This window comes from Kwoniella botswanensis, chromosome 1 (assembly GCF_036426115.1).
Source record: "Kwoniella botswanensis chromosome 1, complete sequence".
Lineage (NCBI taxonomy): Eukaryota > Fungi > Basidiomycota > Tremellomycetes > Tremellales > Cryptococcaceae > Kwoniella > Kwoniella botswanensis.
In genome coordinates this window covers 8,391,049-8,413,842 of record NC_088599.1, presented here as the reverse complement: position 1 = coordinate 8,413,842, position 22,794 = coordinate 8,391,049, and the positions used below count along the sequence as shown (strand labels likewise).

Genomic DNA, 22,794 nt, shown 5'->3' with positions numbered 1-22,794 from the left:
ATAATGTCCTATAGCTTTCGAAAGAGATGTTTGTGGACAATTGAGAGGAGGATGATTGGATGAGATGACCAGTGTGGAGGTGGTCCAGGTGAGTAACTGAAACTGATTTAACACGATGTATGTGGCGAAAAGCTTTGTCTACTTGTCCTGCGACGAGGACTGTTGGTGGAATCCAGAGGAAGTGCGAGAACCTAAATACGGTAGCAGTGAAGATAGAATACGTGTGGTACATGATAGCTACATTCCAAAGGAGACGCTAGATATACAGTACAGTATGGAGCAATGTATAATTCACTTTGGACGTATGTCCTGTACCGTCAACTCACCATGAACAATACTTGGAACCATTACGACTGAATATCACAGCGGGGAATCGGTCATTGTAAGGTGAAGAAGACCATGCATAATTTATCTACTCAGCAGCCAAAACATATCTCTGCTATCGATATATACAAAATCCGTGTCACAATCATGCCCAAAATCGATATTTTCTATCCAAGAGATTAGAAAAAAAAGAGGTCGACACCCGTGCTGTATTCATTTCATACCTCATTATCGTTAACAGTCCTCCTCCTCGTTTGACGCTCTTCTTCCTTGACCTCTTCCACTGTTTCAGCAGACCCCGATTCATCCGGTTCGAAGACCCAAGCGAAAAGACAAGAAGTTACACTGACTAGTATCTACCACCATATCCATCCACTGTTGTCAGTCCGGACGAAATCAAATTAGGTGGGAGGATTGTCACTTACAGTCGATGCGACCCATAACCAAATGACACTCCCTAACTCAGCGTGAAACCTAGGTCTTGACGAACGTACATTCCGCTGTACAATGATAAGGTAGGTAGGTTATGTTGCAGATCAGTGCTGCCCATGTGACGATAGGTTGCAGGGTAGAAGATAGCTGATGTGAGCTACAGTAGATAGATCAACAAAGATCAAGATTAATTCCACTTCCAATTTCACCATCTTATATCACAGCAAAAACCTTGTAGACGCTTATGATCAAGTTCAGAAGGGTAAAAACCTTTTAGAGAGGATAAGGCAAGGTAGGGTAAACATGTTCGCTCACTCACAGTTCTTATTCTCCTAAATCTTATAGCTAGAACGAACGAGATCAAACCGCAAGCCAGCAAACCGGTAGCTAAGAAATTTGATATTCTCCATACACCGATTCTAGCGCTCAAGGCCCACAAGATAGTATCTGTCTCTTCTGATAGTGATAGGCTTTCGGGGTCGGGGTGAAAATGAATTCCCATGGTACATTTTGCGGGGGAACCGCTAAAGAAAATTCAGTAAGGTCAGGGATGAACAAATCAGCTTTAAATATAAACTTCGAAATGGAAGTACTCGCCTCAGATCATCAAACCACATACATCCTCCTGACCCACCCACAGATATTCTACTAGGTATCCCGTCACCCTTTCCCGGTACTAGTTTTGCATGTATCAGATCCAAAGGGTGAATGATAGCTGTAGAGAGGGACACGAGTGATTGAAGAGTGAGTGTAATCACTGTTCCATAGGGTAGAGTCAGCTCTATCTCAACAAACCTCAAGCCATTCCTGCGAGTCTGATATTACTTGCAAGGACGAGGGGTCGTGTGGTAAATGATAAACTTACAGATCAAAGTGAATATACCTATAAATCCAAATCGTCTCTTCCACTTTCCATCGCTGATGACAGTTTCATCAATCTTGTCTGTAGCCTTATCAGGGAGATTCTTGTTCCTGTTCTCAGGCTCAGTCATCTTGCTCGACTTGATAGTACAAGTTACGCTTTCTGCTTTTTCAATTAAGGTTCCATGTCAAAGATGAAGAGAGTGATAATCACGGTACGATACTATTATATATCATCTTGAGATTTCTCTGCCAGGAGCGACAGCTGTGATGGTTCCGCGACGACGATCGTAATACCTGTCCAAAATTTCTTGTGAATCAATTTGATCTGCTACGCTATGATTCTATGATTCGATTTGTTATGGGGCGAGTGCGAGTGGGGATTTTGTGAGACAAGATAGTGGTCATGTCAGTCACCATCAGGATCACCATCACCATCAGATCATCAAACGATCAGTCTATCAATCAATCAATCAATCACTGTAAGCTCATCAACCGACCAGAAGATCAAAGCGTGTGGCACTACCCATTGATTGATGGTACCTCGCCGATACCAATCCGACGATCACTTATCAACGATCAATTCGGTTCATCTCTCACCAGGTCTACACCTTTCACCTGGAATCTATGAACCTGTGTCTTAGATCCACCCGATCAGACTTGCTGAATACGCCTTAAAACTTGAAACGGATCTAATCCTACCAGACCAATCCAATCATTACGTTACTGTGGTGCAGGTCCATGCTTATCTTTGATGTGGTGCGTATCAGGATGAGAGGATCAACTCTTCGGACTGTGCATCGGGTCAAATCGCTGATGTCAAGGTCCTGTATGACTAAGCGGTGATCTCTCGGAGGTAAAGTCGTAAGATGCAATACGAGTGTCATACGGTGTTACCTACCGTACAGTTCAAGTGCTTCGATAAGATCAAAATACAGTACTCGTACCGTATACATATGTCCAATCGTGCTGTTATGTAACACAATTCAACCGAATATCCAAAATGTCATATACAAACATGCAGTACAAACAGATTCCAGTATCCGTCCTACAATTTCTACAGTACAAAATCTATAAGATAAAATCTCTTGATCATTCCCCATTCCCCAATCACCGCAACCTCACCATCCCTCCTTCAACCTTCCCACCTCTCTCATCCACCCACCTTTCCACTTCCCCTTCATCCAACCCCAGGAATTTGCCCGCCCATCCGATCGAACATGTCATATAAGCTTTTCTCAGTTCTTCCCATGCTCTCTGACGTATCTTATCTTCTCCCCACGATAAGATCACTTTCTCATACTCTGTCGTACGGGTGTTGGTTATCTGGAAATACCTTATCGGATCAAAGCGATCCGGAGATATGGTTCGCGCAATATTCACCGCCAGAGTGATGGAAGATGGGGATATAAAGGGTGATTCTGTGGTGTTATTTCGTTTGGACTGATCCTGAATCTGAGAATCGTTGGTAGTGCTTGTGTTTGAAATGTCATCAAAATGTCTTCTCAATCTTTTCTTTTCGAGCGGTTGAGTGAGTTGTTGATAATTCGACCAAAATTCATTTTCACCAATGATCACCAATTGATAAAGTAAGAACAAAATGACGAATTCTTTTCTCCTTTCTTTTTTCTCTTCTTGGTGTATATTCAAATCTTTGAGCTGTTGTGTGAGATCCGCTCCACTTTGTGCATGGAATTTTGAACGAGAAGTGTGATCTACTTCTCGTTGGCCTTTTTGTTCGTCCAGAGCGTTATGAAGACCTGGTACAAGGCCACTGAGCGATGATATCAGCTGAGGTCGATTATTGGCTAATATTGAAAATCGCGCTGAGGACTGGAATACTATCAAAATCAAGTATGAGGGAATTTAGCTTGATCAGATCTCAGTGACAAACTGAATCTTCAGATCATGTCAAGTTAGATGAGCAACTGAAGAGACATAAGACAGGCGTCTTGTCCATGGCAAACTTTGAAGGGGGATGGGGGATGGAGATTGAAAGAACGACTTACCCTCTATAGCGAAGAGATCGATCCTTCCTGAAGCTACCACACCTTCTCTCAATTTACCTAGAAATTCCATATCATGACAGATTAGCCAAATCAGTCAGTCGAGTTCAGTAAGCCAATAGAGTATAGAGAAAGTGGTTCTTCGAGATAAACAACAGCTTCCTTATTGCATTCTGTGACAGGGCAGACGAATGAATGGACAGAGGCGAAAGAGGATATTGTTGACAATGGACAGTGGGCAGTGGATGGTGGGCACTTACGGAATAGTAATACGATACTACCCAAACTTTCAATTTCATCCCTCGCCTCTGATTGAGGAGCTTTATGATATGTGGTATTGAATGTCGAGTGATGCTTCGTGATCTACAAAAAGGAATTTCCAATCAGTGTCGTGCCAATTGATAAACGTTTCGGGTAGAAGTGACATAGTACATGAGCCAATTTATCGAGAACCCACCTTGTTCTCAATGAACACTCTATATCTTTCCTGAATTTCCCAATCTTTCAACCTATTCCTATCATTAGCTACAGTCTCACTCCCACCTACTCACGCATCCATGATCCATGATCCATGATCCATGATTGACGTTGGATTCCACTCACATATCACCTTGTTTCCCATCTCCTCCAGATCTACTAACACTCTGAACCAACTCGAAATCAAACTCATCTTCACCCTCCTTATCTAGACCAAGTTTCTTGCTCTTACTCGATCTCATAGGTTTTATATCCCCCGCTGGGGAAGCCAACACCCCATCATTCTTCTTCGAGTGAATTGTCGCCCAATCCTTCTTGGATTTATAAGTATATGTCGAAGGTCCAGATTGATCACTGTTCGCGTATCGGGAGGGGTACGAAGAAGAAGCTCTTTGTTGATCGTTTCGTCGTGGTGTATTTGTATATGAATGATCATTCCTTATACCTAACCTTGGATCCACGTAATTGTTACTTCCCATACCATCGTTGTATCTTCCGCCATGCAAATTTCCATCGGTATCGGTGTTGGTATTTGCACCAATAGCTTGGTGTTCATTGTGTACTACACTTCGACTATGAGTTGGGACCTGACCATTCCGCTGACCTTGGCGCGCATGAGGTGGTTGATATCGTTGCATACTCCTTTGTTGTCTACTATACACAGGCGTTGTCAAGTGAAGGTGTAGTTATACGTTGATATATATGAATAGGTGAACGACGAAAGTGGAGTATGAAAGTGATTTCGAAGTGTGTTTACAGTCACGTATCTATCTGATCCATTCAGGCACAACAACAACCAACCTGGAAATCCATTAAGATCGACCAACACCTGCACAAAAAAATGGCTTTGGACATTGATTGGGCATGAGCATGAACATAAAATAGGCCTGAACAAATTCTAACGGATACGCTTGAAGCATCGTGAGAGCCGAGATCGTACATTCGATTATATACTATACTTATTATTTACGATCGTTATCCAACAAAGTCCTTATCAACCACAAGATCATGATGTTACAACAAAAAGTCCCTGTTCCAGCTCCAAATGACAATAATGATTTTTGATAATTATACTTTATACTGTATCAATGTATCCCGATCCTTGCTCTAGCATCTAGATTCTACTCTTTGATCCATGACATCCGTTCACCTATCGGTATATGGGTCCGTGGGACTGGGCGAAACCGTTCCCGAACCAGACCCAGGGCCGTCTCTTGGTACCTCGCTATACAAGGGCGGCAGGTCCACGATCTCCTCTTCGAACCTTCCTGCATCCGCATGTCTCCTGAAAGTCGGTCCCTCCTGTCTCCTCCTAGGTGGGTTTGCACGTGAATGTGCAGGTGCGTGCATAGCTCCAGGTGGTAACGTCGGTATCTGTTCTGGATTCTCCGGATTGGTCACGCGCATACCCCCCGGTGGTCCTGCCTGGGGAGGTCTATCGTTGAATGCGTGAAGGACTTGACGAGATATAGATGGTTTAGAAGAAGATGTATCATCGCTTCCTGACCGTTGATTCTGATTCTGATTCTGATTCTGTAGCTGAGAACTTGAGTTGGAATAAGGTAATATAGGTTGAGTATTATCAGGCGAGGTTGGCGTAGATACAGCTGATTTAGAAGGTAATGGTCCAGCTATACCTGGTGAACTAGGATTATTAGTCTCTTCAAGCAAAGACGAATGTTGGTGGCCTTGAGTACCGATATTCGATGTCGAATTCGTATTCGATACACCCATAGCCGCTATGTCTGCCGGATCGGACAGATGAGAATGCGAACTGGACACATGTGGAGATTGTGAGTGTCCTACGGGAGGTAGGAAAGATCCTATTTCTCTGTAAGGTTCTACCATCCCATTTCTATTCGGTCCATTATTGCCATCATCGTCATTTGCCAGATCGATATGTGATCCATCTAACTTGCCCACACTTTGTCCTTGATTCCTTCTCTTTCTCCTTCGAATCAAAAAGAACAAGATAATCCCCACAATGGCGAAGAAGGCCAATACTCCTATGACAACCCCTGCGATCGCTCCTCCTGATATGCCAGATTTCTTGTAGTCACTGGCCGATTGGGTGATAGGCAGGGTAGGCGGATCGAGCGTACCGGTCGTTATCGTACTCGGCCATGTACCTGTAACTTGAGGATCTGCTTGAAGACATGATGAATCGTCTGAATCCGATACGGAATATATACCGGATGTACCACCTCTTCCGTACCCTCTGCCGGAGCTAATAAACAGAATTCCTCGTGTCATTAGCTTCTCCTCTTCTGCACACAGGGACCGTAGACTGGTAGACGGGACAAACTAGACTCACTTCATCATGACGATAAACCTCGAGTTCGCAGGAATATCCAACACCCAATCACTCTGACTAGTCACACCTTTTTCTAATGTCACATCATAAGCGTTGAAACTCTGATCCATCGCAATGACCGTAAAATTATATGGACCATATTCCAATCCTCCCGACCAAGACATCTCGAACCCTCTCTGACACTGTACAGCCTGTCCTGAGACTGTAAATGTGAAATCTAACGATTCTGAACGTGAGCTAGCCCATGTTAGACAGCTAGTATCATTTGCCGGTTGGACAGTTTGAACTTCGGATGATCCCCCCGTGGCTAGTCCGTTGGCATCTGACATGACTACGACGTAGTTCACACCGGCTGCTAGTTGAAGAAGGATCTATCCCAAGGTGGTATATCATCGGCATGTGTTGCTGATATTTGAGAGCTGCTACTCACCTCCGTACTGCCCGTTCCATTGGAATAGTAAGAATCTGAGATATCATAGAAAAATGGTTGGCCGTATACCGGTCTTAAAACGAAATATTAGAGATTCAGCACATTTCTTTCTTTCCTACACGGGTATAATGGTTGATGGTTATGATTGATTGTACTTACACGATCCACACCTTGAATGGGGCTTTGCCTTCTGACCAACTAATCGGTACGGCCTACAGTCATCACAACCACGTAAGCCAATATGACCGGAGATGAGGATGGAAACGGATAGGAGTCAAGTGACATACCTGACATGAAGAAGTATTTGTGGGCCATTGGAAATAGAAATCCGTCGCTGCGTATACGAAAGTAGATGGGAGTATCAAACTGCCAAGGAACCAGAGGAGATAGAGGGAGAATTTATACATGTTGATGGTCTACCACGCGTCCGAGATGTTGCTAAAAGAAAGGAGGAAAGGTAAACTGGAGTACCTTTGAGAGCGATTGCCGATCAGAGAAACATATAGGTTGGTGGGGTTAATTCCGATCAATGGAGGATATCTTGCAACAAAAGGATTGAAGATGAAGAGTGGAAAAGAGTTGATAGACGAATGTGGTTTTACAGCAAAACACAAGTCTGAAGCTGTGCCAAGAACTAGACTAGATAGAATTGTGGTCTAATTAGTCTAATTCCTAATCGGATGATTTGTGGAGCTTTGATGGGATTCACTCTGAATACAAGTAGTTTGTAGTGATCCATTAGGAAACCTCGTAATGGTGTCAGAGCCAAGGGGATCTTCGCTTTTTTGATTTCCTAGCCCGTAACCTTAAGATAAGGCACACCGCGATCCACCCGACTTCTCCGAAGAGGATCAAATACAGATACAAACGCGATCTGATCTGATCCTATTTGAGGTGACAGCCGCGATACGTGCATCTGTTCGTAAATGTACGAGTATCATGGTCACTTGTACATGCTCGGCAGCAGATCAGATCCAGATTCTAGAGGTATAGCGAAGGTAGACGCGGATGTACTTACATATCGTTCTCATTCACCGGACGGGGGATCTCACTCAGTTGAGTGAGTCAAATGGGATGTGATCGAAAATACAATTACAGCAGAATTTGTCATTACAGGTTAGATTTATTACTATATATCCGCACCCATCTCCTATATTAGAATGTAAGTGCATCAAGCAAGGTATTCAGTACAATCTTTTGATCCCTTAACAAAGACATTCGCCTGTATACCTCTAGATAAGGAGATCCGATAAACCTCAGGATATGGAGGTGTTTTGATTTTGCGCCAGGGTGATAACGATAGGACTTGTAGCTTAAGCGGAGATTGCAAAGATAATAGTCATGAAATAGCGATACTGTGGTGTATGTGAATAACAGTATGAGAAAAGAAGAAAACAGGAGCAGGGAGGAGAGTGGCGGAATATGAGGGAGATAGAGATGGAGGAGAGGGAAGGGCTGAGAAGGGGCACAGGTGGGAGGAGCGAAGTTTCAACTGAACACTCATGTTTTCGACCAAAGCTGCGTGGAATGCAAACGGCCATCTGACACGAACAACACGTATTCATCCGGTGAACTACACAGTATATCATTTAAGGATCGATCAATACTACTCAAATGCGCATTGGCAGCTTTTATCATGGGGTGAAGGGGGCATTCGTGTCCAGCAACTGAGCTACAACCACTTCAAGCTTCGGTAGGTGAGCCCAATATTCGGAAAACTCTTGAGTACTGGTATATACACAAGTACGATTGATTGTTAGACACGATCAGCACTCACACTCAGCCTAAGGGGATCGGGATCTCACATATCATTATATTCACCATGATAGAACGTGAGTATCCTTCGGACAAGTAGACCTTCTCCTACTAATTCTCGAACACCCGAATCTCTCGTAAGGTCACTGCGAAGTGACCGGCAGAAGCTGATCATGCGAATACTATGTTCACCATCATATGTTAGATGCATAGAACAGATGTCGTTATGATAATCCCCACGGGTGTGTATTTGCTTGTAGGCGTCCGAAAACCTTTCGTCCGTGCAGTCAAGATCAATATCAGCAAACAGCAAATACTGTATACGAATATTCGGAGTGGGACAGGCAATAATTTACGTGCAACTGAAGGCGATGGCGGATGAACCAGATGCCAACGACTCACTGTCCATCCTCATTCATATCTACATATCCTGGACCCACTGGCTTCCCCGCATATTCCATCATCATCGCCAAATAAGGCGGCTTTCTGAACGCTTTGCCATTCTCAGATTCGCATATTCAATGAATTTGAAGAGTTGACGAATGATAATGAGCCCTCCTAAAAAGTGTGGATGGATCAGAAAGCCAAGAGGAATATAGCTCCAGACGAGTGAAGGATGTCAGGCCGTAAAATCAGGTTGGGGATATCTGGTGTCGTAAACTGTATGAGGCATACAACATACGTTAGTATGTAGGTACGCGCTTGCTGGTTGGGTCTATCATGCGTTAATATCCCATACAAGACTAAATCATGCATGATACTATGCTTGTACATGGTACGTGTATGGATAAAACCCGGTTGAACAGACAGAATACTCTTATGTTGAATCATTCATTGATCGTTATTTCCTTCCATCCCATTCTTCCTCTTCTCGATCCTTATAACTTAGGCACCTGCGAGTATTCATGCGTGGATTAGTATCGTATCCATAACATTTGAACACAAACAGCTTTGTCTACGTATTGGACCATTCAACTCACCCTCAAGGTCTTACTGACCATCATAGCTCCCCAGACCGCAAAGATAGCAGCGGCTACATGAACCTCGCCATAACCACCTTTATCACCCCACAACAGAACTTTACCGAATGGTACATCCGACAAACCATGTTGGCCACCGGCGTACCAGTCTTTCTTAACCCAAAAGGCCATCAGGGAAGTCAAAAATAGACTCGAGGGGATAGGAAGACCTTCGAAGTACTTTGATTTACCAGAAGCGTCCGAAGGGATGAGAGCGACGGTAGCGTTGAATCTTGCCAATCTTGCCAATCCACATGAAACGAACAACAACAAAGCCAAAGTATCCAAAGGTGTTCTGAGACCTAAAGTGAAAGCGAGAGTTGCGGGGGCTACACCGAAAGAAACTAGATCGGCTAAGGAATCCATCTCTTGACCTAACATTGATCCTCCACCCATCCACCTAGCTACTTTCCCGTCTAAAGCGTCGAACCCGAATCCCAAGATTGGAAGCAAGTGTGCGAAGTAGAGTGTAGAGATGGCCTCGGCAGGGGGAGTCTTGAGGTTAGATGCTAAGATTAGGTATCGAGCAGAGGAAAGGATGGAGAGTGTACCGCACACTCCGTTCATGATGGTGATCAAGTCGGCGAGTCGGAAATTACTATCGTGAGGGGAGAGGGAGGATCAGTACGACTGAAGTGATACATATTTCGAAGGATCATGACATATCGTTGTGATTGGTGATTATGAGGCGAGATCACTGCCATCACACTAGATCCAAGCGCAGTCGACAACTACTCACCGGACAAGGGAGAAATGGCCATCATCATTCTTGTATTGCTGTAAAGCTTTCTTTTTCTCCTCTGAGAGCGACATGATGGAACGAGTCAAGTGCTGGTAGTGATCAAAGAAAAGAGAGTGATAGGCAGACGAGATATGTGCTGAAAATGGTGATGAGAATGAGAAGAGAGAGAAAGAAAAGAGGGAGACTTGAGTTGTTGAAGGAGGGACGAGAATGAGCTCATTTGGCTCATCTACCACACGTTGTTGTTGGGATTCCTAGATTATCGGAAATTGATCCCGTCAAACTCACAGATCTGGAATATGTTCAATCATGTAACTTAATACATGATGTCACAGTCCCGCTTAATTGGGCGTATTATTTAAGTACACGTGGGTTTGTTCGCGAGTCACGTTTATTTGAATCCGTCGACGCGTTCCTCGTCCAGATATGTTTGAATGGTTGGATTGGAATCAACAATAACAAAAACAATAACAAGGACAGAAACTAGAGTCACCAACGATAGACATATCAATATTTTACATTGCAATCCTCAATCAAGAGACCGGAAAGTACCCAAAATCACATAGCTATAGGACACGGGACAACAGGCCTGTTCGAATGACCACGCAATGTCAGCGTACCTAGACGAACAAACCCCCCATCTCCGTTCACTGCACGACCAACTGTCCTTACCTCCTGAAGTTTTACAGGCGGATCTAGCGAGAATAGATGCTGCGATCAAGGGAGTGATCACATCCATAATAAGGGAAAGAGAAGCTCAGGTCGACACGCTGAAAGATGAGATCGCTCAGAATAAACGAGACGTATCGAGTCTGGCTAGAGCTGTAGGAGATAGAGGGAGAGATATCGTTGCGTTAAGCAGGACAGAGAGCTTTGATAACGATGTGAGTGACCTAAGCATTTTACATGTTTTGTACGAAATTCAAGCTGATGGTGCTCTGTAGACATTGCCAAAACAGCTAGAAAGTTTGACAAACCAGATAAATGAGCTGAAGAATGTGAGTGGGAAAGGAATCTTTATGCGTATCGTTGAACCATCATTGATCTAGCTGTATGAACAGATATACGACGAAAGACTAAGACATATACAGAGTGAGTCGACTTGCTGTGCCAAGATAGCTCTTTTGCATCTCTTGAGATACTTATACTTATCTTTCTTCCATTCAGAACAACAAGCGACACTCGATCAGCTATCTACCCTTCTCGGTCCCCCATTTCAGCCTTCAAAACCCCTTCAGCCTGTCGCCTCATCCTCCAAACAGACTCTACCGTCCACTTCAGCACCAGTAGGAGAGGTGAAGCAGCGGTCATCTGGAACCACGCTCGCTCAGCAGATAGCAGGCGGTAAAGTACCTTCGACATGGTATGACGTCGGGGAAAGCATAAGTGAAGAATTGAATGAGGCTGTAACGAAAGCGCTGGCAGAACGGGTAAGCTCCACCTATGCGTATTCAGATGCAATAGTTGAGCTCATACCATCACTTCCGTGTGCAGGACTCACGACGGAAGAATCTATGTCAAACGCTGTTCAATCTAATATGGCTACATTCCGAACTTGCCCTTCCTCCCGTTCCCATATCCTCACCCCACCATTTCCCCCCTGAACTCCTACCGTCGCACGAGGAAGAAGAGACTCCTGGAGCCTATACGACATATGAGAAGATCCTACATGGCGTTATAGGCTCGAATCCCCTGCCTCCCGGCGAATGCGAAGAGTGGGGTGAAATAGAGGATCTACAGGGAATGGAAAATGTCGAACCTGAAATTGGATTGATAGAATGGTCAGATGAATTGACGGAATTGTGGAATACAAGGAAAGAAGAGCACGAAGCTAGGATACAGGAATTGTACAATCTTGTTGAACCGCTATGGACTAGGTTGGATGTCGATCAGGCGACGATGGATCTGTTTGTAGATATGAATAGAGGTAGTGGGGAAGCTGTCATCAAAGCTGTACGTCACACCTCATCCCTGTTTGAGGTTTCGTAAAAAGACCCGAAAAGCTGATACATTGAATGGATGATAGTATGAAGAAGAGTACGAGCGATTACTGGAATTGAGAAGATCGAGTTTATCGTCGTTCATCGAAAACACAAGAAAAGAGATTGATGCCCTGCAGACGGAACTGATGTTGAGTGATGATGAAAAAGCGGAATTTGGTGCATATATCGATGGTGAGTATGAACGATATGCGATTTGCAAGGTGTGCACCACCAGGTTCCCGACGCTGACATCGAATTTGTTTTTAGACGATTATACTGAAGAGCTTCTTCACTTACATGAAGAGGAGATAATTCGACTGAGAGAAGAAGTGGAATCGAAATCAAACTTACTGCCGAAAGTGCGCGAATGGCATGCGTTAGTGCGAGACGAAGAGGAATTGGAGAGGAGTGCAAATGATCCTAATAGATTCAAAATGAGAGGAGGTGCAATGTTGAAAGAGGAGAAGATGAGGAAGCGAGTGACAGTTTTGAAACCGAAGGTGAATTCTCGCTCTGTATGACACTGAATCTGCACATGTGTTCGAATAATCGGCTGATCGTGAACACTGGTTTAGATTGAGACTGAACTTCTTACGATGTTACCTCAATGGGAAGAGACTAATGGACGACCGTTCCTGGTGTCAGGTGAAAGGGTCATAACGAAGATCGAAGAGGAACGAGAGGCTAAAGAAGCTGCCAAGGAAGCTAAGAAGGTGAGTTTTGACTCGATCTACCAAGCGGGCATGGCTGACAGTCCCTCAGCGAGCCAAACAAGGTCTCGCCCCCGCCAAAACCCTTCCCTCGCGACAAACTCCTGCGCCAAGCACGATTTCTCGTCCTACAACTAGCTCCAAAAACCCTATCAAGCGATCCGCACCTACACCTACACCTATGACCAATCAGCAGAACAAGAAACCACGCCTGATACCAGGTACAGGTACTTCCACAATGTCGTCCTCGATGTATGGCTCGTCAATTCGACCGATGAGGTCCGTGTCAGCTACGCATAGCTCCAATCGAGGTGGAGGTGGTGGTACGATCTCACCCACACCGTATATGAATGGAAAACGAGTGATGTCACATTCTAGTGCTACTATGTCGATCTCGAGGATACCGTCGATAACAGCAGGAGCAGGTAAAGGTCAATTGATGATGGGTTTAGGAAAGAATAGTAAAAATGGAGAAGTGATAAGTAAAAAACCTAGAATGAGCTTCAAGCCTCGTCCGTCAGTCTTTCCTGCGATGACTAATGGAGGTGTGAATGTGAACGGTGGCTGGGGATTGGCAGAGGAGGACGAGGATGTCTTTTAGGTGCGGACTGGTCAAATGGCTTTCAGTGCTTGTACGACACTAAATGCACCAGGTGAATATTCGTATCCATGACTGTACAACATTTCGTTCCAGGCTTCTTTTCTAAGTTTGTACACTCTGTCGTCATATAATAGAAATCGCGCTATCGACCGGAGTTCCATCGATCCATTCTTGTATCTATATATGTATTACACATGTGCCCTAAGCCACCTTTGCTCCTATGTATTAGATATCCATCAATGCGGTGTGATGCATAAGCTCAGCGTGATCAAGTGAGGATCCAAATATGTCCAGATTCAATCCGGATCCAGAGGATTGATTATTGTACTCTTTGATCAGTGAGTTTGTACGACTTCTTTCGTGGATCCCTTACAGGCTTACGATTTTATGTGCTTGCAGATGACGATGCTTGTGGTTTGCGCGTCCTTTGCAACACCAACTTAGAAAGGTGGTCGCCGTCCAACCCTTCTTAGTGATACGACAGCGCAAGTCATGCCATGTCCATCATCCTTTCTCCGGTTATTCATTCGACGTTCAAGTCAAGCAACTCCAGTTGTGACATGTGTTTTACCGCCATCGTCCCGACAGAATTGCGATTTCGAGGAAGAGCCGTTGCACCCTCCGGGTTCAAGTTCTACTCTCATCCTCACTCCAGCTTCCAGAAAAACTCGGAAAGACAGAGTTCGCCATCGTTCACACAAGCAACACTTCGGTTCGAGAAATACCTTGCTTCTGGTAATATCTGGGATTTCTGGTTATGCCACCATTCCACCTATGGCAAAGTAGTCTTGAAAGTCGTTGACGAGCGAGACCCACCATGTATCAACCCATACTATGACGAGTACATAGATTCCTTGGAAATTATCGAACATGCGCTTCAAGAAGAAGAACTCTTGATGGACGAGCTGCGAGATCTTCAGGGTATTGTGGTACCCAAGTATTATGGCATGTATCAATCAGAGACTCTTGGACCTAATCTCGATATACCTTATCTAGCTATGTTATTGGAATACGCCGGAAATCCCCTTGGACCTGGTTTTATTGATCTGCACGAAGATTGGTTGTAAATTCTGCGCCACTCCATTGAATCATCAGCTTCAACCCTAAGGTTCCCCCTAACTGACTAGTCGAACTGGTTTGACAGAAACAAAGTCTATGAAGCGTACAGGGCGATACATACCCGAGGGGTTATTCATGGTGACATATGCACGCGACATGTGCTGTACGACGAGTATGGACGCATCCGTCTTGTCAGTTTCCGTCGATCGGATTCGGTAGATATGAAAAACTTTATGGACGTTCACAGAACAGTTATGGAAGCGGCAATAGTAAGGACGAGATTCGGTTTTCATGAACCCGAATCGCTCGATATGTGAGTAATGATTCAGCCAGCAGCATATTCGCTGTCCTGCTGAAAATCTTTGGCGTTTGCCTCATGCTTATCCGGAAAGGTCAAAGGAAGTACCTGATTACGCCGCTCAACTGGATGATCCCGACAAGTTCATCGACTCGCTGCGAAAGAAGGAGCAGACGAACATTGAAGTGGGTTCGGTTTCAGAGTAGCAAGAAGGTCGGACACCCAATAAGTGAATAAGTGAACAGATCCCATCTTACATATTATACTTTATCATTTCGTATACAGCATACACTACTTGACTACTTTTCAAAACGAATTTGTCCATTCGAATCGAGCTAAAATACTACTCCTTCCTTCCCTGAAGATATTCACCTTTCAGAGAGGTCATATCAGTGATTATACGTTGGCACTTTTGACAAACTCGATGATTCTCTGATAAGCCTGATAAGCGGTCGTGTGATAGTTGATCCCATGAGCTGTATCGGGTACTACGTAGGTCTGGAAGGTACTGGTCGAAGGGTACAACTCCTTAGCAGTATCCAATTGGGAGGGTTGAGTTGAGGTAGCAGTACCATTACCAGCAGCAGAAGTGGTGGAGTTGGAGTTGGAGCTGGAAGTAACATAGCAATTCGCGGCGCAATAGGGAGCGTCATATTGACCCGTCACCACAAATACAGGAGACGTGTAGTTGTTTTTCAACTGGAGTGGAGCAGCGATGGAGTCTGCAGAACGAAGCAAACATTAGCTCATATCGTGCGACACTAAACTGCCCCACCAGATGCAGTAGACCGGAACGTGAGGTGTAACCGGCTGAGAAGCTCATGTTACTCACTCTGTTGACCCAATGTATATTCCCCTTTATTATTCGTAAAGAAATCCAAAGATCCATTAGTATAGTTTGGATAATGGAAGAAACCCGTCTGGTCTACCGAGACACTGGGAGTGATCACATAGTCATTCGCATCACTTGCGAATCTTGATGGATAAGCTACAGAGGCGATGGTAGATTGGAAAGCTGCGAGACCGAGTGGTCCTTGAGTAGCATTGTTAGTGAAACCCGTTAAGACCAATGCGTCGAATGCTTGAGGACCGACGGAAGCTACTCCAGTAAGAAGGTTGGATCCGTATGCTGCAGAATGACAATAGTGGGTAGCCAATCAGCATATCTGGGGTCCTGGACAGTATCGTGATGTGATGCAGCAACTTACAATGACCAACACCGACGATCTTATCGAATTTACCTACATCGCTCAAATTGCCTGCTCGTAATGCTTGAGCGATAGAGATCGATTGAGCTATCTCATAGGTTATTTGAACGATATTTGTACCATCAGGCTTAGCTGATCTTCCCACACCCAATCTATCGTAGGATAAAGTTGCCCAGCCTGCTTCAGCTGCACTTTCAGCGAAGGAATTGTTAGGAGAATTACTTGATAAAAAATCAGCTGGACGTCAGTTTTCTAGCCACAAACAGTAAGCCGGCGATGACCAGCTCACTCTAATTGTACGTTCCAATATCCCGCATTACCCACCAGACCGTGATGAGTCTGGAAGATACCCGATATATTCCCATTGTTGTTCTTGGGTTCACAATATTCGAACCACATATTGTATGTACCATTGACAGGGATCTTGTTGGCGTTCATGATTTGTTGCATCGCGGTTGAACCAGCTGCGAACGTCTGAATGGAAGATTCCACGAGCACTTGTTGATTAGCTGGGCTGTATGTGAATTAGCATAATGTCAGTCTGTGTCTTTCCCTAGAACAGTCATCCTACCTGTATGAAACAGCAAAGCCGAGTAGATTTACTATCAAGGATTGAGATGATCGTGAGGAATCATACTCACGGACCACCAATGACACTCTTCAGATCTACGTTCTGGTCCGTCTCTGCATACACATCAGCGTAGAAAGATCTACAGTTCGCATAAGTGCCGGAGTCCCTCTTGATAGGTTGGACGGATGGTGCAGCGGCCACCAATGATCCTAAACAAATGAGTGAAGTGATTTGAGTCAACATCTTGATTTGAGGTATTGCTTGATCAAGTGAATCGAAAGGTGCAGGTCAATCTGCTGCAAATACCCCTCTATTATGTATATGAATAAACCTCAACGGAACTAAAGATGAACATGACCTTTTTGTAATGACGACATGGTCTTTGCATGTTGCAGTACCGTGTCATTCACCATCTGTACTGTGTGCTACCAGATGTGGAATTTGACTTGACCAAGTTAGGTAACCCGGTGTCTGGAATAGGCGACATCATGGTAGAAAGTTAATCAGTGTTGCACAACGGATCACACCATTTTCAAAGTAGGGAAGCTGATTTCATATACAAGAAGACCAGAACTGAGGTAAAATACGGGGATTGGTAAAACTGAAATCTCATGACCGGAGCGAAGTCCACAGTGAAGATCGCGGACAGAAGAAAGGAAGAGGTCGTTCCTATCGTAACAAGGTTAATCGATCGACGAATGTCGTATGATTACTCGTATTCCATTCCAGCAAATCTCGTGCGAGACGAGTAGGACATCCGTACTGCTTGTATCTCCTGGTTAAACAGCAATTCACGACGTCATTCGTGACATAAGTAATGATGTCCCGGAAACCCGGAATACGGTGTTTCGTTATCGATAACGTAAATCAACTAATAATCGTCATTATCATCATTCGGCATGATCATGTCTTGAGAGTGGAGCCAAACGATAACACTATGTCTCGGCTTGATCGAACAACTGATACGACTGTCTGTATACAGTACTCGAGCATGAGTACTCTTAGCACATGGTCAAATCCAGTAAGAGAAGTTTATGTGCATTCTTCGGGGGCGGCACCACATGTCCACTGGGGTTCAAATGTTTCATGCGCTCTATATCATATTAGACTGTATGTATTTTCATGCTCGTAGGTATACTCTCAAGATTGCTTTCGGATTTTGGTCACGGGTTTCATGTTGGCATGGATAGATGCCAAGGCCACTTTGAAGTCTTTACCGTTTGATTTAGCTTGCATAGCGCAGAAGCCTGTGAAATCGAAATCGAACCTGTTGAAATGGCATAATAATCCTTGATCAGTATCTCAACCACTGATTCGTGAGACACTCGCGTAAAGGTATATTTTGCGTGAATCAAGGAGCAGACAGGAATCAGGACTGTACGGAATACCGGACCACTCACGGAGACATCTGAGACGGTTTCTTCCCTACCACCATCCCAGCCAGACAACTCAATTTCAGCTCATTGACATTCCAGCGGAATAACAGTGGAGCATCGTGAACCTCAGGATTCTCTTTCCATATCAGCGCTAATTGTCTCATCTTCGTCAACCTCTCCAAAGCCAACTCAGAGCTTTCGATCTTGCTCGGTTTTTTGGTAGGACTGCACGTGCCGCTACGATTTTTGGGCGTCGGTTCCTTTCCCTCTAGGATAGTCTGGTATGTCTGTTGTACATCTTCACAACGACCTTGAACGATGAGTTGTCTGATGTCCGAACATGCTCTTACATGTTGTTCCATTTGGTCAATCTGGTCTTGCCAATCAGGGATATAACTCATCAAAGGGTCTCGCTTTACGTCTTTCCATAATTTCGCGAGTTCTTTGAAATCTTCATCGTTCAAAGTATCGGGCTCCCGAACGAAAGAACCCATCATTCTCACTCGATGACCTTCGCCCTGAATCTTCAATTTATCCATCTGAAATCACGACTCATTATTAGCCACGCATACCTTCGACTCTGTAGCTTGACTCACAATAAAACCACCCAGTCCTTTCCCTCTTTTTCGCAAATTCACATTCCTTTCAATCTGCGCATCATCACCCTTCTTCCATAACTTCCAATCTAAATCACCTCCATATCTCTTCTTGTCCTCTATGAGCTTTCCGGGTTTCACTCTCAAACCAGATTTACGAGCATCTAGCACATGGCAAAACATTCTTGCTAACCTGATGGTCTCCGGGTGAGAATAACCTAATGTGTATACGGCATTTTCATGTAGACCGGAATCTAAGCAGATCGACGGTGATAAGTGTCAGTCACCATTTATAAGATGAGCGCCACTGGGTGTTGCAGAACACCATGAAAGCGAACTCACAAATACCAGTTAGCTCATCACCTGTTACGCCACCGATCAACCACTCCTGCATTCTCGCTATCTTTTCATCTTCACTCAATCCTTCTATACTTTCCAAAAACTCTGTACCTTTCGTAACTGACTTGTCGAAATTATCTTCTACGAAGGTTTCGGGAGTTTCCGCAAAATGATCTTCAGCATTCTTGAACGGTTGGACCATTTCTTGATTCCAGAATAAGGTGAGTGTATCACCATCGTAATCTCCACCGCCCAGATAACTCGCTGGAGATCGTTTACACAGTTGACTATTGGCAGATAGGACAATGCAATCCTTCAGATATGCCAATTCCGGTTTGAATACCGCCTTCAATTTTCTGACATCGGTTGGAACCTTACATGGCGATCGGTATGCTAGGACTTCACCTTCAAGGTAAGGTATTGGGATTTGGGTAGTTTCGTGGATCGGCCCTTTCCCTGAGAAGCAGATGAACAGCTCATCAGGTGCTAAGAGCTGGAGAGAATCAGGTACGATGAACGCTGTCAAGGATTGTTGAACGGGTATCTTGAATCCTCGTACAATCTTCTTAGATAAAGTCTCCATTACGTGATGAAGCTTCGAAGCGGCGTATGGTGAGGTAGCAGGATTGAATCCGGAGACAACAGCCTCCATCAGTCTGCAGGCGAAGTCAATATTCGTCAGCTTTCGCCGATACATCGTTGCGACACACTTACGCTTCACACAGACTATTCGGTTGACCACTTATCGGATCGACATCGAATCGCTCAGCAGCGTTGACAGTCATTGGATCACCATCGTCGTCATCGTTATTACCGTCTTCATCATTCCAATGTCCTTTAGCTAATCCGGCGGCTCGCAGTGATTTGCCTTCTTGCCTTGTCTTCCTCTTTTTCTGACCCATGCCTACCCCTCCGATCCCATAACAACTTCTGAAGATCCTTGTAAACATATCATCTTCCGATTCTCCCTCTAGCTGACTTGGCAAGAAAGCATCACGTAGAGCATCCAATTCGTTCTCCGCCATCTTCACGAAAACTTGAGCTGGTACCCCATTATGTACCATTGCTATAATTGCTTCTGAGGAGATGTTTGCACCGATCTTGAGAACTTCGCATTTTAAGACATCTACAGTCAGCAGAGATGGGTCGTCTTCGTAATTCGAGGCCGAAAGAGCTTTAATCATTGAGTCTCGGAGTAGTATATCCTTTCCAGGGTATTGAGCCGCCTGATCATGGGACATAAGTGCTAGAAGACCCTTTGATCCGCCAACACGCATTTGTACCACTGAAGGTCGTCCATTCGACAGGGTGAGCGAATGGTGCTGGTATATTCGTAAAGCTAAGCTCTCAGCTGAGATACGGTTACATCAGCAGGTGGTCTCAGGCACCTGATGGAAGCACCTAACCAACTTACACATCAAACCACACCCGTCAGTGAGGACTTCCTCGGTGGAGGGACTATCTTTCCGTTGAGCATTCCAGGTGACGATATCAGGAATCTCCTGGATCGCCGTAAAGCCGACGTTAGCAGCAGGTACCGATTCAGACAACAGGATTTGAGGACGCGCAGCCCATCTATAAGAAGGAGCGACAGGTCAGCTAGGCGGGGATCAGAATTCATGCTAGTATAACCCACTTAGCCATTGCCTGTTTAGGCTTTCGATTCAAGTCGTTGTATACTTTGTAACGTATGAGACGATTCAGCCTGGAACAGTGTGAAGCGGAATGTAGACACTCACAGTATAGTAATTCTTGGAAACTAGGCATCTTAGGCTCGTCCTCTCGTCCCTTCGTCACTATACCATTACCCTCCTCCGGCACCTCGACCAACATAACATTTTCTCCATCCGCAGCTGCCCAAAATGCTCGATATGGTCGACCGAGAACGATCAAGCGTCTGCCTACCAGCATGTTCTGTAGTTCCTTTCGTTTACCGAAAGGTATATCTGCTGTTTTTAGACTGATACATCTTCGCGAACCGAATCTTCTAGCTAGTCGAAAGGATTTCCCGGGCATTTCTGGTGGTCGGAGCTCGAACTTGAAAGGAAATGATCGGCTTTCTGAGAGCGCGACTGATGTATGTGTATGTGGATGAAGAGGATTGGTTTGATCTCTCGTGGATCCACTAGGAGCCGAATGAGTCCGCTCGAAAACCTTTCGAGCACGATATGGGTTATTAGCTTGACTTGGAGAGATACGCTCCGGTAGCAGTTCAGTGCATTCTTCGCCTCGCGATGCAAGTTGGACAGAAAGGGTGTACTGTATCTTGCCTCCATATGGCCAGTCGACACTGTCGTTTCCAACTCCTCGGAGATCATTGGCCATGATTGAAACCTCTTCTCTGTCAACCTCTGTAAGAAGCATAGCTTTTCTCTCTGAAATTTCTCGTCGAGTAGCATCAATTGGATCAGATCTCAGGAGTCTTGTTTCAGCTCCTCGTAATATCTCGTCTACCAGATGTACCATGTCCAAAGACGATTGACCTCTGAATTCATGAAGATCCCCGATCTCGATCTGCTCCCAGGTCAGGGTCTCGTGCTGGGAGATCATTCGCTCTAATTCCCATTGAAAGTGAAATTTGACTTTTAGCTTATTTAGCATTGCCGTGTATCTGCTGGTAGTCACCTCGATAGCTGGTGATTGGCCATTTTGACATCCTGCCTGTGGGATCGGAAGACTAGCTGGTCGTGTTGGAAGAGCAGCGGGGATGGTAGAAACAGATGTTGACGGAGTCACAGATGTAAGGGTTGTGGACGATGTATCCCGTGACAATGTAAGCGATTCTTCGACATATTCGGTCGACTGTGTCGAGGTTGAATAAGTATGTGGGAAGATTTTCGGGAATACTGCGTTTCTGTGAAAGGCTGGGCGATGATCATTCGAGATTGCCTTTGGTTCCGAAGTGGTCTTGGTGAATGGACGAGAGACGAAAGGATTAACCTGCAATGGAGTAGTCTTTGGCGGGGTGACTTTAGCTTTCTTGGGCGAAGTAGTCTCCTCAAATTCGTCACTGGATCGCTTCGAGCTTGAGCTTTTTGTTGAATTGTTTCGAGTTCTATTGCTTGTAGGAGTAGGAGGGTTCACTATATGGCCATCGATCAGTATGCGCAAAGGTCTATACAGTAAAATTACTTACCAGTGTTCGAGTCCCTCATCCAGCCATTCACACCCCTCTCATCGTAGACCTCACCATTGAAATCATTGAAGATCTCCCCCAAACCATCATAATCGTTTTGGGCTTCTTCCAACTTTCTTTTCAAGCTATGCGACAACGATATTAAGGGATCTATCATCCGCTTCAGTTTTCCTGTGTCCTGGTTGTCTCTGTTTCCATTTTTGACACCTTTCAACAATTCTTTCTCCCAGTCGACGAATTCTGGAAATAGTATAGGACAATTGCACATGAACTCGCGTAAGTTATTGAATATGCTCTTCACTGTTTCCGAGTCATTCGCCCTAGGAGCCCGGAATGGTCCAAGAGATGGATAGATGACCCGTAGTTGGTGGTACTATCCCAAGTCGAGGTCAGCGATTGATACTTGAGTGCGATGTAGGAGACGCTTACGGCTGTCCTGATATCCTCGTGGTAGGCGTCCAAATCCCAATCATCCTCGGACATATTTCGCTCTCCCAAGGATCAAGCTAAACGAAGAGGTGATACACAAGAAACGGGAAGTAAAATACAAGAAATTCA

At 44.8% G+C, this 22,794-nt stretch overlaps 8 protein-coding genes across 8 annotated transcripts; 2 read left to right on the top strand and 6 right to left on the bottom strand.

Annotated features, from left to right (window-relative positions):
* Positions 1-542: 542 nt before the first annotated feature.
* Positions 543-1,748, bottom strand: L199_003160 (uncharacterized protein; the record flags this gene model as incomplete). Its single annotated transcript, XM_064888896.1, has 6 exons — positions 543-680; positions 750-781; positions 880-913; positions 1,076-1,280; positions 1,354-1,513; positions 1,622-1,748. The coding sequence occupies 6 exons, from the start codon at positions 1,746-1,748 to the stop codon at positions 543-545; spliced, it is 696 nt and encodes a 231-aa protein (XP_064744968.1).
* Positions 1,749-2,727: 979 nt separating this feature from the next.
* Positions 2,728-4,738, bottom strand: L199_003159 (uncharacterized protein; the record flags this gene model as incomplete). The annotated part of the gene is made up of 5 exons (XM_064888895.1): positions 2,728-3,458; positions 3,627-3,683; positions 3,884-3,986; positions 4,081-4,132; positions 4,227-4,738. The coding sequence occupies 5 exons, from the start codon at positions 4,736-4,738 to the stop codon at positions 2,728-2,730; spliced, it is 1,455 nt and encodes a 484-aa protein (XP_064744967.1).
* A 508-nt stretch (positions 4,739-5,246) lies between these two features.
* On the bottom strand, positions 5,247-7,251 carry L199_003158 (uncharacterized protein; the record flags this gene model as incomplete). Its single annotated transcript, XM_064888894.1, has 5 exons — positions 5,247-6,327; positions 6,415-6,785; positions 6,845-6,917; positions 7,004-7,056; positions 7,132-7,251. 5 exons carry the CDS (start codon positions 7,249-7,251, stop codon positions 5,247-5,249), a joined length of 1,698 nt encoding a protein of 565 aa, XP_064744966.1.
* Positions 7,252-9,570: 2,319 nt separating this feature from the next.
* L199_003157 (CDP-diacylglycerol-serine O-phosphatidyltransferase) lies at positions 9,571-10,431 on the bottom strand (the record flags this gene model as incomplete). The annotated part of the gene is made up of 2 exons (XM_064888893.1): positions 9,571-10,216; positions 10,358-10,431. The coding sequence occupies 2 exons, from the start codon at positions 10,429-10,431 to the stop codon at positions 9,571-9,573; spliced, it is 720 nt and encodes a 239-aa protein (XP_064744965.1).
* A 537-nt stretch (positions 10,432-10,968) lies between these two features.
* Positions 10,969-13,653, top strand: L199_003156 (uncharacterized protein; the record flags this gene model as incomplete). Its single annotated transcript, XM_064888892.1, has 9 exons — positions 10,969-11,244; positions 11,305-11,358; positions 11,422-11,452; positions 11,528-11,790; positions 11,855-12,313; positions 12,387-12,534; positions 12,610-12,842; positions 12,918-13,055; positions 13,105-13,653. The coding sequence occupies 9 exons, from the start codon at positions 10,969-10,971 to the stop codon at positions 13,651-13,653; spliced, it is 2,151 nt and encodes a 716-aa protein (XP_064744964.1).
* Positions 13,654-14,213: 560 nt separating this feature from the next.
* Positions 14,214-15,216, top strand: L199_003155 (uncharacterized protein; the record flags this gene model as incomplete). Its single annotated transcript, XM_064888891.1, has 3 exons — positions 14,214-14,716; positions 14,798-15,025; positions 15,105-15,216. The coding sequence occupies 3 exons, from the start codon at positions 14,214-14,216 to the stop codon at positions 15,214-15,216; spliced, it is 843 nt and encodes a 280-aa protein (XP_064744963.1).
* A 190-nt stretch (positions 15,217-15,406) lies between these two features.
* L199_003154 (uncharacterized protein) lies at positions 15,407-17,032 on the bottom strand (the record flags this gene model as incomplete). The annotated part of the gene is made up of 5 exons (XM_064888890.1): positions 15,407-15,732; positions 15,843-16,139; positions 16,219-16,439; positions 16,508-16,732; positions 16,860-17,032. The coding sequence occupies 5 exons, from the start codon at positions 17,030-17,032 to the stop codon at positions 15,407-15,409; spliced, it is 1,242 nt and encodes a 413-aa protein (XP_064744962.1).
* Positions 17,033-17,929: 897 nt separating this feature from the next.
* Positions 17,930-22,719, bottom strand: L199_003153 (uncharacterized protein; the record flags this gene model as incomplete). The annotated part of the gene is made up of 10 exons (XM_064888889.1): positions 17,930-18,056; positions 18,190-18,704; positions 18,762-19,015; positions 19,104-19,756; positions 19,815-20,451; positions 20,515-20,675; positions 20,737-20,779; positions 20,840-22,183; positions 22,237-22,609; positions 22,666-22,719. 10 exons carry the CDS (start codon positions 22,717-22,719, stop codon positions 17,930-17,932), a joined length of 4,161 nt encoding a protein of 1,386 aa, XP_064744961.1.
* Positions 22,720-22,794: the final 75 nt, after the last annotated feature.